A 19,267-nucleotide genomic window follows, 5' to 3' on the forward strand; every position below is an offset into this window, starting at 1 on the left:
CGACTCTCTAATAATAAATACAATAATGCAAACAAGTTTAAAACGAATACTACGTATTAAATTCTTGAAGGAAGATCAAAGATTAAAATAAGTAGATATTTATTTTAGACTATGCATGTAATTGTCAAAATGAAAGAAGAATATATTCTCTTTCTGAAAGAGCACTGTAAACTCTGAGATAGAGATCACGACCCCTAAGCGAATGGAGAACGATTAAAGGATAAACAAAAGCCATTGGTCACTTATAACTATCAAAACAAAACGTCACTCCCTAGGGGATGGTCCGAACCTTTGTTCGAGGGCTGGGATTCCCTTCACCGCTCTCTTCGGGGGTTGCGAGGTTTGGATTTTGTTTTACTATCGGACGGTGGTATAGAATAGACTCCGGGGAATAGTGACGTCACCGTCCGTGTTCGAAGGTTTGGGGTCTTCTAGTGATTACAATATTCGCGATCGCAACGAACTATAGGCCGTTGTTGTATGAGACGAATACCTGCGATTTCTATATGAACAGTCATTCAGTAACTCTGGAGACGTCTTTAATGTTTCGTGTAGCATTGTAACGTTCCTTCTTTATTGTGGCTTATTAAATTTAAGAACGCCTTCTTATGCAAACGAAAACAAAATGGTATATCATTTTTTTTTCAGAGAAGGAGCATTCGAAACACATAGGAAAAATATTTGTAAATAAACAGAAAAAAAAATATGTAATTATGTTTGGGAAAAAAAAAATCTTCCTGTACCTATAACGATACCATTGAAATCTTCATTGTCACCATTCATAGTGCTACAAAAAGAGATTTGAGTGCACTGGCAAGTTGTCAAAATTTACCTTCTACAGGTACTGAATTAAATATAAAAGAAATATTTTAAATAAATTTGGCAATTTCATTGCGAAATTAGCTTTTTTCCTTAAAAAAAAAAACAATATTTTAATTGGCAGTTTCATCTGCAAGAGTAATTCACGTTAATTTCAGAATTGGTTATTTTAAATAGGAATTTTTAAATTAATATAAGCCCTAGATGGTTTAATACAAAACCCTAAAACCGGCCATCTCCTTAGATGGCGTATTCGAGTGTTGCGATAACGAATTATGAGAAAACAAAAATTGATATAAATATAAGCTCAGATTCAGAAATATATCACAATTTACTTATTTTATCAGTAATTTAAAAGAATTTTGTACTCGTAATGCAATTAATTTATACCTACTTTTTAGACTTACGAAATGCACAGTTTAGATACTACAGAAAAAATTAGTTTCTTCCAAAATTCACAAACAGTTTACTCATTATCTTAGAATTTGAAAATCATGTATTTTAAATTTACTAGCAACAAAACTATATGGGAAAAATTTCTTTACTAGAATGAGTGGTAATTGCGAGAACACAAAATGTCCCCATTCGACTCAAATTGTATTTCCCCCTCCTTTGCGCGTTTTTTATTTAAGAGTTGAAAAAATTAAAATGAAAGTTTCGAACGATTTCACAATGCTAGTAAATTCAATGTGTTAATCCATTTTATGTCTGAAAAATGCTACTATAAAGGATAGAAATGTGGCTGGGTGGCGTAGCTGGTTTGTCGTCGGCCTTCTGAGCCCAAGTCTGCGGGTTCGATCCCCGGCCCAGACAACGGATTTTCGGGATGCAGAAAATCCTCAGCGGCCATGTCGTATGATTATGCGGCATGTAAAAGATCCCTGAAGTGCCTTATTGGCTCTTGGCATTTTCGGCAAAATTAAATTCCTTGTGCAGTTTAGCATCCAAATAAGAGTCTCGGAGCTGCCATTTAGTGTGGCAGAAACTAGACGTCCAAATTAATATGGCCAACGGTATCTCACCCATTGTGGTGGTCCTGAAAGAGTGGATACCACTTCTTGAGAACGCACTAGGTCTGCTTATGTGTGCGCACTTGTGCAGCTCATTAGAAATAGTAAATAAATAAATAAAAAAAAAGGATCGAAATTTGTTAGTTAACAAACCAGAACAGTGTCACGCACTAGGCATAAGAAAAAAGGGGTGGATTGCCGATGAAGATCGATAAAAATATAACTTTTATTGTTCGATGAGTATTGTTTTTGACAAATTTTTGATGCCAAAGTACGGCATTTTTTGAAAAAGATGGGATATAAAAGTCTTTTCTTATTAGAGTGAGAAAAATCGCAAAGTTTTTCGGTTATTAGTGCTTTGGTTTTGTTTTAGCCTTTTAAAATTTATTTCTGTAAAGTAACGAAAACCGTTATAAATAATGATGATTGATGAAAAATTAGTCTAATTATATCAAAACGCTGATTTTTTTTCACTCAAAAATCTGTAAGTAAGCAAACGTATAACCAAAAATAATTCGAGTATAGCTTAATTTTCCAGTCAGCAGCGCGATCTTCTGACAAAATTAGTTACTTAATTTAAAACTTAGCTATAGTGACACGTAGTTTCCAAAAACAGAACGCAGCAAACTACCTTCCATTTAGCTTTAATTCATTTTGGAGCAACCATCATTCGATCGATTGCGCTGAAGGTTAAAAGGATTAAAATAACATAATAGTAGATGGAACACTGAATGTAAATGATAGGAAATAAAATAAAATAAAATAAAATAAATTAAAAATTAGCATTGCAATTCCTCGGCAGTGTATTCTAGTCCGACAGATGAAAATTTGAAATTTTCGAAAACATTTTAATTTGAGTAAATTTTTACTTATTTGTGTTATGTCTGCCACTTTTTATATGATTTTATAGATTTTGAGTTTCAGCCCTCAACGGTCCGCTGACTATAAAAGCAATCGTTTTATTTAAGCCAACAGATTATACATAGAAAAAAAAATATTACGAATGACTGACATTTTTTTTTTTTGACACTGTCTCTTAGAACATTAATCTGCAACCGATAAGCTGATTGATAAAGACAATACCAGACAATGATACAAAACGTATTAAAGAGAGATAAGATTTTTCATGGAGTGGTTTGATTGCCCGGGGAACGTGCCATTGTTGGAAATGTGATTCCCGTTTTTAATATGTTTATTCTGTCTATTTACAGCACTTAAAAAAAAAAAGATGACTTATTTGGAACCTGATCAGCCTGGAAAAGTTTATTGTAAGTTTCATAACTTTTTATTTTGGGTCGCACCATTTTTGAATATACATAACTATAATTTTTAAAAAAACATAACAGAGGAAATCAGGCCTTCATCGTTTGTGTTCATTAGTTGTTATTTGCGTAGAATTGAGTGGCATAATCAGGACTACAGATTCATTTTTTAGTCCTTTAATCATTTAAATTAAATTAACAACACAAATTGAAACAAATATTATCTGCGATCCATCGTCAAACACTGTATTTTAAAATGAGCTCAAAGACAGTTCTTTCTACTGATGGTCACTGTTGGGTCATTTCAAGCCGTTGGCAATTTAATATTTATAATGACTACACTATTTCTCGCCACAATGTGAAAAATTATCTCGAACTACAGATTTTATGGGGCAACAACCTATAGGAATGACATGACATCAGTTCTAATATTTACTGTAATGTGTTAAAAATTTATTTATCTTTTCAGATTTTGGTCTGTCAAATGCAAGAATTTCTTTTTCTTTCATTCAAATTAAATGAAATTCATGTAATTAAATAGAATAATTAAATAAAAAAGTTAAATTTTATAAATGTATTATTTCTGAATTCCCATGTAATATAAATACAGTGAAACCTACACACAGTAGCCGTAACTCAAGAAAAGCTGTTACATGAAATGGCTTATAAGTACTAATCATTCATGTTTTTTAGTCAGTAAAAGTATGAAAAATAATCTAAAATTAACATAATATTCTAATTCCAAACCAAGTGGTTAGAAATTTTTCGCTCTTGGAATGTGACTTTTTGTTATAAACTTTAGAAATGATTGTACTTTTATGATTGTTATTGATTTCTCTCGAAAGAACTTGAAAGCATCATTATTCTATGTTGAGTCTGTAAATAATTAGTATAATTCAGTCATTTAAAGCCTTTATGCGAAACTGAATATTTTCTATAATTTTACAACTTTATTGTGATTCATAAAAAGGAGAGTTCCTCCTTGTCCCCCCCCCCCCCTCTTTCATACTAAAGAATGGTCTCGGATTCGGAATCAGGGATTGCAAAAAATAACTGCCCTAAATTGTCCCTTTTGATTTTTTTTTTGATTAAACTGTAAAAAAAACCAGAAGGTTAAGTAATTTTTGAGAATTTTTAAATTAACAAAAGAAATAACATGATTTTTTTTTTTTTTTTTTTTTTTGTATTTTCATAAGTAAATACAACCCATTTCTACTTTTTCTTAGAATTTCTAATGTTTCTATGTTCACTACTAATACAACATTTAATATTCATAAAACATTTTAAAGCAACATTTTCAGAAATAGTAGCGTTGGGAATTAAATATATGAGTTCAATGTCGCGTCGGTCACTGGTAAGATTTAATGACAAGTTTAATATGTGGGGTTATGTGCTATTACAAAATATATTTCGTTATTATTTGAGTATTTTTCTGAAAGAAACGTAAGCCTTGTTTAATATTTTTTTCTTTTGAAGATTAATCTAAATTTGACATCGCTCCAAAAAAGATTTCAGATGACACCACAGTAAAGATTAGTTCAATCGATTTTTCTTTCATCCTCTTATTTCTCAACACTTATAAAAAGTGTTAAAAGAACTCAGTCTCATACGAGAACACTTAAAATCATTGGAATATAAAGATATATTTCATAATATATTAATTACATGAGAATTATTACATATTATATAAGAATCTAATAATCGTATAAAATATTCCAATAAATATTATAATTTATTAAAATAATGATTTTCTCTAAAAGTAATCCGAAAGAATGCAGATTTTATTTAGTTATTTATTTTTCGTTTCTCTCCATAATAATAATATTAAATTTTGAATAGCATACGTATGGTAGTTACATATCCACTTTAAATGCACTGAATAACAATACAAATATAACTTTTAATAAATATAACTTTTTTGCAGTAATGCATATGATGAGACACATTCAATTTTCGGCACTTAGACGCAGCCATTTTGAATATTAAAATTTTAACATTCGATTCTTAATCAGTGACTTCGAAAACCCATCTATTCATATATTTTTTTTAGAAAATATAATTGAAGTATATGTTTTGGGTTCTGTACTGGTAAAGAATATGGGAAAATCTTTGCTGTGTTATTACTATTCTTTCGGTGTAAAATGCTTCTCAGTGGTTAACCTATAAAGCTGGTCAACTTATAAAGAAAGAATGAGTAACAGTTTGCTGTTGTTATTATTTTTTTAATTATTTATTATAACAGTCAAAATGTAGTTATTTTCTTAACGTAAGAAATTTTTAAGAATTTATAACCAGAATGAATTATAATGTGTTACACAACTTAATAATGCTAAATTGATTTAAAAATAACAAACAAAAGTATGTAATTATTTATTACAAATAATTTTCCAATATCAAGAACCAATGCAATTAGGAAACATAACATGACATTACCTTAACTAAAGGGTGGGAAACATCTCATTAAATTCTCTTTCCAAGTTAATTTCAAAGCACTTATAAATTTTTGTAATGTGTTGCATTGTTAAAAAAGAAAGAAAAATAAATAAGGAAATTTTAAAAAATGTATATATCACGCATTTATTTTACAAATTATTATTTGGATATCATTGTATTTATGAAGGACAGTCATAAATCAAAAACAATAAAAATCTGAACAATAGAAAAGTGATAGCCAGTTTAGGAGAATTTGGCCACTTTAAAAATTCATAACAAGGGAATGTTAAACCACAGTTACATACTTTAGCTCTACCATTTTATGGAGCTTTTTGTCCATCAGAAATTAGTGACATATAAAAAAATGTTGCCACCACTTTTTAATTTTTTCTTGTTGCATGAAAGAAACAAAAAAAGCACTCGTGCCGTTTGCACTCACGGAAATGCTCATCGGCACCGCTGGGCGCGGTCGAGAATAAGCGCTCTGAAAACAGCAAAATTGAGAATATGGTAACCCGACAGATCTATGCGTCACATCTTGCTACAGCGTGCAGCCCTATTTCGTTGAATCGTTCGGAAAATGATTGTTCTATTCTATTTATAAATTTCTTTCTAGTTCACTTCTATCTTCACACCGTTCTTATATTTTTTATAAGCAGTTTTTGTTTTGAATGAAAAATTCATACTTAATTTAATGTTTATGTCTCAGAATTTTATTTAAAAATAGATTCTTGCAAAAATTTTATTTTTCAACTTCTTTTTTTTATTATTGTTCTTGAAAGTGTAAAACCTATTATGTTTTTTTAAAAATCTATTTGCTAAGACCATTACCATTCTTTACTATGTTATATATATAAAGGCTTTTGTGCTGATTATATACTAAAGCATATTGCATTCAGTTTGCCATTCAAATGTAAGGCTAATAATGAACTATAATAGATTTGAGGAATGAGTTAAGGAAGTACTTTATACATTTAAAAAAAAATTGCTTCTCTTGTTTGCTTTTTCAGATATAGGAGATTTTATTAAATCGTTTTTCATCAAATTAAACATTTAATCAGAAAAAAGTGATAATTTTCAATGTGGAAATATATATAAGAAATTATTCACAAAGGAATCAATACTTTTACGCAAATAATAAATTAAGATAGATCTGAAAAAAAAAAAACCTGAGAAAGCAATTAATACATTTAAAATGTTTTATTTTAATCTTATCATTTTTTTCATTTGTTAGCAGTTTCAAAAGTTGTAAAAGTCTTAAAAAAATATTTATATATATTTCATTATCATATTTACTTTAACCTTTTTATTTTATTCATTTTCATTGAGATGAAGATTTTAATGAAACTACTTCAATATTTTGCAGTTTCAAAAGTTATAAAAATTCAGAAAAAAAAGTTTTATTTAATTTTAATCCGATCAAATTTACTTTAACATTATTTTATTCAAGTGCAATTTCAAAAGTGATAAAGTACAAGAACCAAGTTTTATTTTATAATTATACGACTTAAAAAAGAGTGCCATTTTTTATAACATTACTAAATAAGATATCATATTATAGTATATGAAAAAAAGGAATGGTAGATTCAAAATAAATAATACGAAAATCTTCACAGAAAAATCGATATTTTTACACAAATAATAATTAATTGGGGAATATTTTAGGAAATGGATCTACAAAAGCAAATTATACATTTAAAATAATTTACCCTTAGAAGGCAACAGTGAACTATTTTGTTAATATGAAATATATTTCAGATGTTTTTGTATACAGTTTTAAAAACTTAAATAAACATGTATTATAAAATTAGTTACAGTGCCTTGAGATTAGTTACAGTGCCTGATAAGAGCTTCTCTATTTTTTCAGTTTGATTATACCAACTGCACTTTAGTATAGATAAAAGTAAAATATATTTTAAGGCTCTAAGAGAACTTTTGCTTTTATTTGTTCTTTAGCATTTATGCTATTTTTAACCTAATTGATTTGTTTTATCCATCATGATTGCTTGCATCTTAAAAAATATCTATAGTTGATTTATCGAGAAAATTACATTGTCAACAATGCCAACTTTCATCATAATTAACAACACTTAAACTCGAAAAAAAGTTGTTCGCAAGTATAACACTAGTTTCCATTGCACGTATTTCAATTATAAATTTGGAGTTTAATTAATAAGAAACTGTACCTTTCAACGTGATAAAAAGATTTTGTTAAAATTTAAATCAAATCAGTAAAAAAAATTTCATTTATCTATTTAATTATTTATTTTATTTTATTTTTTATTTTTTTACTCAGAAATTGAAAATAAAAAACACTTCTGAGAAAACTCCAAACAAGTCAATACAATCAATGCACCAGAATACGACATCAGGTCAATGCTCTTCACAGTCATAAAATTTTAAAATTAAATTCCAGCTTAGAAGTTCAGATTAAAACTAAATTTGAAAGATTTAATTAAAATTATTACTAAATATTGCAAAGAGAATTTTGTGTTTTAATATTTGTGTTACATGATCTTATGAAAACACAAAACAATGAAAACAATTCTATCTATCCCTTGTTTACAAACGCTACGCAAAAGCAATTTGGCGACAGAGCAGGTTTGACTTAAAAGTTTTCGCCAAGAATATCAAGCGGTGCCGAAATCGTGAGCATTTCCGCCAGTGCATCCCGCACACGATATAATCCTTCAAACATACAGGTAATTCAAGTCATTCTACTTTGTTTTCAGTTTAAGAAGGAAAAAAAAAGGGTTGTAAAAATGGCATGTTGTATGACAACTGATCCGTATCGTCGTCACAGTAGGACTTTAGACAAGGAGATAGAACAATGGATGCAGGCCTACAAAAAAACTATAAAATTTCTTCTTCTTGGTAATTATGTTTTATTTTTATTTATTTTTGGCTGATCTGATTTTAATTCATAGTCATTTCGGCACTCCTACGAAGAATTGTAATAAGAATAATTAACTCGGCTGAATTCTTTTATCTTCTTTCCGATTCATTCAAAAGATTACTTAGTGAGATCAACATTGCAGTCCAGCATTGGGAAAACCAGCTTCATGATATTATGGTACTTTATTTAAGTAAAATTTTTAAAGGCTTCATTGCAAAAAAAGGGTTTCTCAAAATTGAGCAAAATGTGTAACTCCGAAACAAGGGCGCCGGCAGCGGGGTGCACCCCCCCCCCCGGCTTTTTATTTAATCAATTAAAGAGTATAATTTTTTTTTATTAAAAATTTGATTCAAAAACAAATAGTTAAGAAATTATTGATACATAACAATTTAAAAATTGTTTAATCAAACAAGAATTGTAATCGTCTTGTTAGCTGTCCAAATCTGTTTATAACGTTTTCAATGAATTCTGAGTCACCTGTGATTCTTTTCTTATGCACACAAACTACTTAATCTCTCGTTAGACGTTGTCATGCGTTGCATTGTACTAAAAGTTCGTTCAATAGTGCACGTAGTAGCTGGAAGAGTTAGGCCAATTTTGATTGCCTCCGCTACAGCTGGATTAAAACGGTGTGGCTTCAATAACTAAATCGATGTATTCGAGGAATTCATAGGAATTTTCTCTATTCCTCCACATTTCGTACCATGTAAATTCGTAATTTTTTTAAAATATCCTGTTAACAATGAAGAAATGTATCACGAAAAAAATTAACTGATGAAAGTATATGTAATAACTAGAGCTCGGAAGTTCAGGCGAAATGCCATAAATGCCCTTTTCTGCCTTTCTTAAACGTTTTCTTTTGAAAATGCTTTTGTCTTTCATTTTGTTCATAAATGCCTATTTCTGTCGAATTTAAAATTTTTCTGCAAAGCTTTTCGTGCTTTTGACCGAGCATAAACGCAAAATGAAGAAATTTTGAAGTACAGAAATGGTTGACAGTCATCCGACGTATTGTAACACATTTATAGAGATTAGGACTTGATTCATTTTGTCTTATTAATATTTCCTCTCCGCTTCTTTGTGGCGTCACCTTCGTCGTGGCGTCACCTTCGCCCGATGCGCTTTGCAAGGAGAGAGAGAAAGGGAGTGAAAATATTGGAGTTATTTTTACTTACAACCAATAGAATTTATTCCTATTTACGGCCCATATAGCCTACACCATCGAATAACTCGTATGCTCTCTTATCTACAAAACGAATTCACCAAGCTGGTTGAGCACATTGTAGCAGGAGCACGAAATAATTTTCTAGTACTAGTTATTTCAAAAATGCCTAAAGTAAAAGCCTGCACAAGCAAAAAACTGGACAGTTTTGTGAAAGAGTTTGGGTCGGATGTGTTTTCTACTGATGGTAGCATTCTGTTTTGTAAGGCATGCGAGAAGTCAGTAAATTTTGAGAAGAAGTATTTTATATCTGAGCACTTGGAGACATCTAAGTATAAAACAGCAAAAGATAAAAAAGATGGGAAAACACCGACTCTGATTCCCACCTGTTTTCAATTATCTTCTCGTAAATCGAATTTGCAATGGATTTATGCAGATCATTTGTAGATGCCGGCATTCCGCTGCGGAAACTTAAAAATAAAAGCATACGAGCTTCTTTGCAAAAATATACGAATCAAAGTGTGCCCTGTGAATCGACTTTAAGGAAAACTTATTTAGATGACTGTTACACCGAAGTTCTTAAAACTATTCAAAATAAAATCGGAACGAAAAACATATGGCTATCTACAGATGAAACGACAGATGTAACTGGACGATATGTTGCGAATGTTATTGTTGGTGTTATGGACCCATTTGAAAAACATAAAATCTTTTTGTTGACATCTGAACAGTTGCAAAAGACTAACAGTACTACAATTGCACAGTTGTTCACTAATGCACTGGCTTTACTTTGGCCAAATGGTACTGAGCATGAAAGAGTGCTATTATTTCTTACAGATGCAGCCACCTACATGAAAAAAGCTGGAAATGCCTTAAAAGTTTTATTTCCTAATATGATCCATCTAACGTGCCTTGCCCATGCATTGCACAGGACAGCAGAGGAAGTAAGAGGTCTCTATCCTGAGGTAGACTCGCTTGTTTCTAGTGAGAAAAAAGTATTTGTGAAAGCCCCTTCAAGAGTTCAAAGATATTACACCAGACATTCAATTACCTCCTAAACCGATCCTTACGAGATGGGGAATATGGATTTCAGCAGTCTCATACTACTGCACAAATTTTGAGGAAGTCACTCAAGTCCTTACCAGCTTTTCGGATGAAGAGGCAATATCCATAAGAAAAAGTAAAAATCTGCTTAGCAGTTCTAAAATAAAAAATGAACTTACTTTTATTTCAACTTATTTTGGGAAGCTCCCTGAAGCTATTGAACACATGGAAAAAAGAAATATGTCCTTGTCCGAGTCACTAAAGATTTTCGACAATACTATTGAAGAACTAATGTCTGCGCCTTGACCAGCTGGTGACAGAATAAGGAAGACATGTGAAAACGTCATCTCTGCAAATACAGACTTTGAATGCATGAAGGACATTGCGAAAGTATTTTCTGGTGATACTGCAGTTGAACTTATCATATCTCCAACCATGGCAAGTTGTTTTAGGTACGCGCCCATAACCTTTATCGAAGTAGAAAGATCCTTCTCTTTGTTTAAAACTATATTGACTGACAGGAGACAAAATTTCTCTTTTGAAAAAGCATCTAGTTGTGATGTGCAACAACAACCAATCATCAGAATAAATCCGCATACAATATTATTGTAAGTATGAGTTTTCAATTTTTATTTCACACTTACGCAGTTGAGGGTTTTTTTGTGCAATTATGTCCACTTCTTTTGTACTATTGCTACGACAGTCGAGTAAAATGAATATGTAGGTATACCGGATACTTCTAGCAACTTTTTTTATTCCTTGGATACCTGTATAGGCTTTTAGACATTACCAACTATCATTTTGCTCCAATTTTAAGTGCCTTTTTTAAGTGCCTATTTCAAGCTTTTTAAATGCCTTTTTGCCTGCCTATTTTGCATTTTTTTATTGTCTGAAATTCCGGGCTTTAGTAATAACAAAACAAAATGTAATAACAGAATATTTGATTTTTTTGGGGGGAGGGGAGGGAAGGGGTTAGTTTGTTAGAAGGTTTCCCCCCCCCCTTTTATAATATTCTGCCGGCGCCCTTGCCCCGAAACAAATAATAGTCCAATTAAAAATGCATTAAAAAATTGAAACAGCATATACTCATTTTTGAGCCAAAACTGACGTGGAAGGAGGAATGTATGAGAAAGATGGACCTCCTGAAGGATGCTCTAACCACAGCAGGTATAATTTTTCAGATAGAGAGAAATAAGAAAATAAAATAACCGATCCCCTGGTTGATTGTGTAAGGCTACGCACAGATGGTGCTGGGGTTAAAATTCGTCGTAAAACTTTCGGCTTACTATTTCCGACTGATTTTTAAGCCTAAGCTTGAAAAAACGCACCATCCAATATTATTAAACTTGTAGTGTTTGAATTCGGAGGACTCCCCAAGCTTGCTATGATACCCGAAAAATAACAAACTGCGCTATTTATATAGCCCAATAAAGGATAACATGGCCTACCGAATACTTTTCTTTATGCTGTGATATTAATTTTGTTTTGGGCTCACCCACCTGTTAGAATTTAGAAACGACTGAAAACTTTTATGAATAGTAAAATTACGCGTAAATTTAAACACACATCACAATGATAAAAATATTAAGACTGTTCACACATCGCCCTCGTAAGTGGAGAGAGATAAAAACATTTCTTTAAAAAGTTAAGTAAGGTTATTTAAAAAAAATGTGTATACCATAATTTTACTTTCTGTACCTTTAAAATAGGGAGAAATTGTTTTTTTTTTTTTTTTTTGAATAATAGATATGGTAAACACAATGATTAGTAAGATTTTTTTTCGGAAAATTTATAAAAATTGACCACACTAAATCTCTTCTTAATCAAGATGACAGGCATTTGCTTGAAAGTTCAAATATTTTTTATGAGACACTGAATATTTATTTAGAATTTTTATTAAAAATATGGAGACAAAAAAGGGTTATACATTAGAGTTAGTTCATTAATATTTATGTGAGGAAAAAAGATAAAAACGCTATTTAAATCTTAGGAATTACTGCAGAGGAAAGTGGAGTGATACATAAGATATAAACCATTTTTCCTTCGTAGTGATTCACAAGATCTAGCTTAAATATCAATTTGCAATCCTTTTGACTTAATTGTGATCACTGCGGAACACCCTGATGAAACTGCATAAATAATTATTTATTTTTAAATTTTTTTTTACTTATTTTACTTTATTTATCTTAGAAATATATCAAATGTTTCTGATCTTCCCTAGAATTCTCGTCTTTTTCGGGTGAAAGAACAAAATTGTTATCAGTAGAATAATAAATTACACTTTTGCACTATTGTTTAGAAAAAAAAAAAATTAGAAAATGTGCGTATATGTACCTTAAATGTACCTTATAAAAGCCAATATAAACGAAGAACCTTTTTTCGGATTAATAAAAACGAAAATATTTAAATGATGAATATATATTTTTTATTCTTAGGTGCTGGTGAATCAGGAAAGAGTACGATAGTGAAGCAAATGAAAATCCTGCATATACAAGGATTTTCTGATCTGTAATTTGTTTCTTATAACTTCACATTATTAGATTAATAATAATGGCTCGACATTTATTAAAATGAATCTTGGATTTCAGGGAAAGGCAAGAGAAGGCTACTCACATTAGAACAAACATTTTAGAAGCTATTAAGGTTGGTAAATAACGCAATTATTAAAAAAGAAAAAATTACTTTATTTCATAGAAAATTAAAGGAAGTTTATATAAGTAACTCTCGAGAAAAAAAGATTGAATTTAAACTAAATTTTACTTTTTTTTTATAAAGAAAATGAAAAAATCAATATTTAATAAATAAAATAAAATCCAAGTTTTCAATTTTTGACCGTGGTACCCATTCTGAAGGTAATCGAGGAAGAGATACAAAAGTTTTTTTTATGTTTTGAGAACAAATAGATGAGGTTTTAAAGAGAAAGCCATTTTTAAACTGACGGCTTTTTTTTTTAAAGTTCTTTTGTGGATTGTTAAAAATTGTTTTAATTTTAAACATAAGTTAATACTGTATATACGAAAGTTCATGTTGAAAGAGATGCATGAGTGCGATGAATTCGAAAGGGAGAACCCAAACAAAACTTTAAATACGAGGCCTGTCTAAAAAGTATCCGACCTTAATTTTTCCCGCGCTAAGTAATTATTCTAAAGCGGCACCATCGTGCACGGTGGAAGGAGGAACCTTAATGCACATGCTTGAATTTTTTCACCGCGTTCGGTTGTGCCAGTCGCTGGTTGGTGGTCGCCAAATAAGGTGTTGTTCGTAGTGTTCGTCGGATTTAGTTTTCTCGTAAGATGACTAAACAAATTGAGCAAAGATATTGCATCAAATTCTGTCAAAAGCTTGGTGATTCTCAAAGCCAAGCAATTCGTAAGATTCAGCAGGTGTTTGGAGAAGAAGCGATGGGTGTAACACAAATTAAGGAGTGGTTCATCCGATTCAAAGATGGCCGCACATCAGCGGAGAGTGAGTAGCGTTGTGGCAGACCCCAAACAGCTCGGAGTGCAGCTAATGTTGAGAGGTTGCGAAATTTGGTGATGGCAGATCGTCGTTTGACATTGCGGGAGATTGCAAAAGAGGTTGGAGTGAGTAGAGATTCTGCACAAGCAATTTTGCGTGAAGATTTGAACATGAACCGAGTAGCTGCGAAATTCGTACCCAAGTTGTTGTCCCTGGAACAAAAAGACCTCCGTTTTGACGTTGCACAGGACCTTCTGGACACCGCCAACACTGATCCTCGGTTTCTGAATACCGTGAGAACTGGAGATGAGTCATGGGTGTACGGGTACGACCTAGAAACAAAAAGACAGTCGACGCAATGGAAGCATCCCGATTCTCCATAGCCGAAGAAAGCGCAGCAGGTGCGAAGCAAAATCAAGGTGATGCTGACTGTTTTCTTTGATGTCCGTGGAATTGTGCATCGCGAATACGCACATTAAGGACAAACAGTGACAAAGGAGTACTATCAAGATGCTCTCCGGCGACTCCGTGAGGCAGTTCGGCGCAAAAGACCAGACTTGTGGAAGGCGAAAAACTGGCACTTGCATCATGCAACGCCTCTGCACATTCATACCAATTGATCCACACTTTCTTAGCCAAACATGGAATTACAAACATTCGCCAACCTCCCTACTCTTCCGACCTGGCTCCTTGCGACTTCTGGTTGTTTCCAAAATTGAAGACGCCGCTGAAAGGATCCCGTTTTGAGAGTAAAGAAGAGATAATGCGGAGCGCGACGACGGAGCTGAACACCATTCCAAAAGAAGACTTCCAGAGGTGTTTCCACCAGTCGAAGGATCGGTGGGCTAAGTGTGTGGAAGCCCAAGCGGCCTACTTTGAAGGGGATTAGGGTCCCAACTCCATCAGATATTTGAAATATTTTTTCTGGCCAAAGGTCGGATACTTTTCAGACAAGCCTCGTATGTTCTGTTTGAGTCCTCAACGACTTGTAAGCCGGCGTTTTCATTCATAAATTCAAAATAGTCCATTGTAATATACTTTTAATGAATAATTTAATATTACATGTTATTAAAAAACAACGGGGGCTGTGTACAGTGCGCCAAAATGGACCACCCAGAATAACTTTTGATCCTCATATTTGGATTTTCACTGTCTCAATCTTAATGGCTGGAGGGAGTGACTTCAAATACGCAAATTCATAAGTGCAGACGATATTTTAAGTTACGAAATCAGACACAAAACCGTACTTTCTCTGACGAATAAACATACTTTTTTTTTCCGATGGATTCAGATTTTTGAAAAATATAGGGTGTAGTTGTAATCTTGGGTTCCAATAGTTTGGTCAGCAGGAGAGCTATCCAGGACCCCTTGATGTTCATTTTACTTTTTCGGTATTTTGCTATATCTCGAGAATTTTTTAAGCGAATTGAAAAATTTTTGCACACAATTATAAATTTCGTTCATCCGAAGATAATTCCACGCAAAAAATAACTTTTAGTAATTATTTATTGTTCTTTATTATTTTATTTAAGAATAGGATAAAAAATTTTGAATTGTCATGCATACAATGTTTGGCACCATTTTAAAGTGTGTAATTTTAAATGGCAAAATACAAAATGGGTGCCAAATCGGTCGAATAATTCCTGAAAAATCGAATTTTAAGTGTCTGACTTTTTTGAAATTTAATTTCTCTGGAACTATTCGACCGATTTTGCTCGAATTTTGTATATCGTCTTATAAAATTACATTCTTTAAGATGATGCGAAAAATTTTATACTTTGCAATTAAACTTTTTTTTTGACCAGTCTTAAATAAAATAATAAAAAATTCTAAATATTTATGAAAAGTCATTTTTTGCATGAAATTATCTTTGGATAAACGAATTTTACAATTGCGCGCAAAATTTTTTCGATTCGCTGAAAAAGTTCTCGAGATATAGCGAAATACGCAAAAAGTAAAATTAACATTAAGGGGTCCAAACCTTGGATCGCTCTCCTGACCAAACTATTGGAACCCTATTTCCAAGATTGCGGCTACTCCTCTATATCTTCCTAAGGGGTCAGAAATCTGAGTCCGTCGTAAAAAATGGTAAGTTCATCCAGAGAACTTTTGTGATTGATTTCGTAACTTAAAATATCGTCTGCAATAATTAATTAGAATAATTGAGGTCACCCCCTCGAGTTATTATGATAGAGTTCTAGAGCGTGAAGACCCGATCATTAGATCAAAAGTTATTCAAGGTGATCCGTTTTTTTTTCTGCACACTGTGAGTAATTCTTACAATAAAAAACCTAAAAATGAAGTTGGAACAGTATTTTTAAGACAAGAAATTGCGAGGCTCGGTGTTTGTTTAAAAAACTTATAAGAAACAATGCAATTGACATGTCGGAAATATGAGAAAGCAGACGTGTCGAAAATTTATTAAAAAATATATATTCTTTGTTATTTTTTCACTGTTTTTATCGCTTTCTCTTCGTTAGTGGTTACGAAAAATGGAGATGCTTAGCAGAGGCCGATTTTTTGAGCAACAAATACCGTCTTAACTCCATTTTAGGTTTTTGACTGTAGAGATTATGTTTAGATCAAAAAAAGTGGGTGTCGACATTAGAAAATTTCATAATTTTGTCACTGTAACTGCAATCGTACGAGCTACGCAATCGTTTTTAACATTCTTAAATCACAATAATTGTTGTACACTCAAACGGTATGCTCTGCAGAGGGTCGTCAAAGTTATTCTGTAATCGCCCTCTGCATAAATGACGCTGCTGAATAACATAAGCTGTGTATGCAAGAAATAGTGTGATGCACGACGTATTATGAAAAAAAATTTAAAGCTCTTATAGTGAAGCATGTTAAAGAGGACACAATCGTTCTAAAACGAAAAATAAATGTAGTTAATAAAATATTTTGAATTGTATCGATACTTCTAATTTTTTACACTACAAGTTATATATATATATATATATATATATATATATATATATATATATATATATATATATATATATAAAACCCTCTAACATTAATTTTCCCGATTTTATTTTATTAATCACAGAGTAAAGGTTCCTGCTTTGGAACCTCAGATTGAAATGTTTTTAAAATTCTCCGTATTACCGATTAATAAAAACTAAACAACAGTGTAATTGTAAATCAAAGCAGTGGTAAAAAAAATTCTTTTTGAAAATGCAACACTCTGGACGGCTGAAAATAACAAACAGTAAGTTAACTGGAAAACCAAATGGAAAAAGTTAGCCATCTCTGTCCCTGGATTCAAGAGAACTAGGGACAGGAATTTCTCTGGAGATCGTTAGTTTCTGTGAATAATTCAAGTAGTACTAGATTAGAAGGCATGAATTGAAAAGGCTCCCAGTATTGATACGTAGGTTTTGCTCAAGTGATTGTAAGCTGATTTAAAAAAAAAAAAAAAAAGCGATTACAGACATAAATATTTGAATACAGATATAAATAACTTTAAATTAAAATATAATAAATAAATTCTTTCGCTTATGAAAAACATGCAGTGTTTAATGTTATTCAAAAATAATTATCAGAAAAAGGCACACATCCTCATAAGCTTAACTATTTTTTTTTAAAAATTATGATTATTGACGGAAAAAATTCGGTATTAGAAAGTTAAGAGAGAAATAATAAGTGAAGACTAAAATTAATAAGCTGAGTAAGAACATGCTCTAAAACAAAATCCCTCTATTAACGATTTTAGCTCAATTTGCGATTCTGTTTTCATATTTTGTAATCTAGTAATCTTATTAAGAAAATATTTTGAACCATTCTTGAAAATTTTCCCGTACATGTAAGTTCATTTCACTTCGTTACTCGCTTTATAGATTGCGTTTTGTGGTTTTGTTCTGTTTTTTCTTTACATTTTATTTTTTGTATTTTACGTGATATTTATAACTTAATGTGTTCGATTTTGCTTCACAATTTTTTGATTGCTCCTCACACTATTGTATTGATATATTTTGCTTTGGCCATATTATATTACAATATTAGAAAGCACTCTTTTTTGCGGACATAATCGTGTGAGCTGATGAAGAGATCATATCTCCCCCCCCCCCCGGATTTTTATTGAAATTTGTTTTCTTTTCATATTTTTAATTAAGTTATTTTATTTTAATAATTTTCTACTTCTCTTTTCATTATTCAGTAATTTTAATTAAATTATTTTTTTTCCATGTTTTCTCTATATTTTGAATATATATTTATATATATATATATATATATATATATATATATATATATATATATATATATATATATATATATATATATATATATATTATTCGTTAAGTGAGCATTATGTTATAAATTTTAGTACATATTAAACTCTTCTTTATTATCTAGGAAATAATTGGAAACATGGGCAGTTTGAAGCCACCAGAACGTTTACACGATGACAACAATGTTGAAAGCCTTCAGTATATTCAATCTGTAAGCTTAACAGAAGATTTTGCCTATCCTCAGGTATTACAGGGCATCTATATATTAGTTTTAAAAGAAATTTTCCGGTTAAATAATGTTCTCTATCTTTAGGAATTTTATGACCGTGTCATACAGCTGTGGTCTGATCCTGGTGTGCAGCGTGCATTTAATAGAATGGGTGAATTTCCACTCATCGATTCAACTAAGTAGTAAGCTTCAGGTTTTATTCAAAATTTAAATAATTCCATTCCCTTATAAAATATTTATAACGAATTCTTGAAAAATAATTTACTATTATGCATTCTAGATACTTCAATTGCCCTATAACTGCACCCAAAAACGACATTATAGAGGACAAGAAAAATAAATTAAGTTTCTAAACTCTTCTAACTTTATTTTACTTAATAAGTCCTAAATCAACATACAGGCAATTTCCAGGGTTAGATACTCATAAAACACATAAGATCCATTTTTAACAATTACAAAAGATATATTAGATAGGTATTTTTACTTCATTTCTTATTAAAACTTTATTGAATTTTCAAAGTTTATCTGACGATAGAGATCGTTTCACTTGTTTTGCGTTACATTTGAACTACGAAATTTTAGTACCACTTTGAGACACCAAAATATTACCCCACATCTTAGTTATATGTAAGAAAAAACCGTAAAAGTATGCACATATACAGGGTGGTCCCGAATTCATGGTACAAACTTTAATGGTAGGTACAGGACATTGTAA

General features: G+C 31.3%; 1 protein-coding gene across 2 annotated transcripts in view; it reads left to right on the forward strand.

Moving 5' to 3' along the window:
• The first annotated feature begins 2,936 nt into the window (after positions 1-2,936).
• LOC107454562 (guanine nucleotide-binding protein G(s) subunit alpha) overlaps positions 2,937-19,267 on the forward strand; it is a 36,101-nt gene continuing 19,770 nt past the window's right edge. Inside the window, exons 1-6 of one of the 2 annotated variants that reach the window (XM_043047047.3) lie at positions 2,937-3,097; positions 8,257-8,398; positions 13,062-13,134; positions 13,215-13,269; positions 18,448-18,567; positions 18,637-18,734. In XM_043047047.3, coding sequence (XP_042902981.2) covers positions 8,287-8,398; positions 13,062-13,134; positions 13,215-13,269; positions 18,448-18,567; positions 18,637-18,734 — 458 coding nt within the window. In that variant the 5' untranslated portion in view covers positions 2,937-3,097; positions 8,257-8,286. The remainder of the gene's footprint in view (positions 3,098-8,256; positions 8,399-13,061; positions 13,135-13,214; positions 13,270-18,447; positions 18,568-18,636; positions 18,735-19,267) is intronic. The other variant, XM_043047048.3, reaches the window with a different exon arrangement.

The sequence above is a fragment of the Parasteatoda tepidariorum genome, chromosome 2 (genome assembly GCF_982258835.1).
Source record: "Parasteatoda tepidariorum strain Cologne lab strain chromosome 2, Ptep-v5.0, whole genome shotgun sequence".
Taxonomy (NCBI): domain Eukaryota; kingdom Metazoa; phylum Arthropoda; class Arachnida; order Araneae; family Theridiidae; genus Parasteatoda; species Parasteatoda tepidariorum.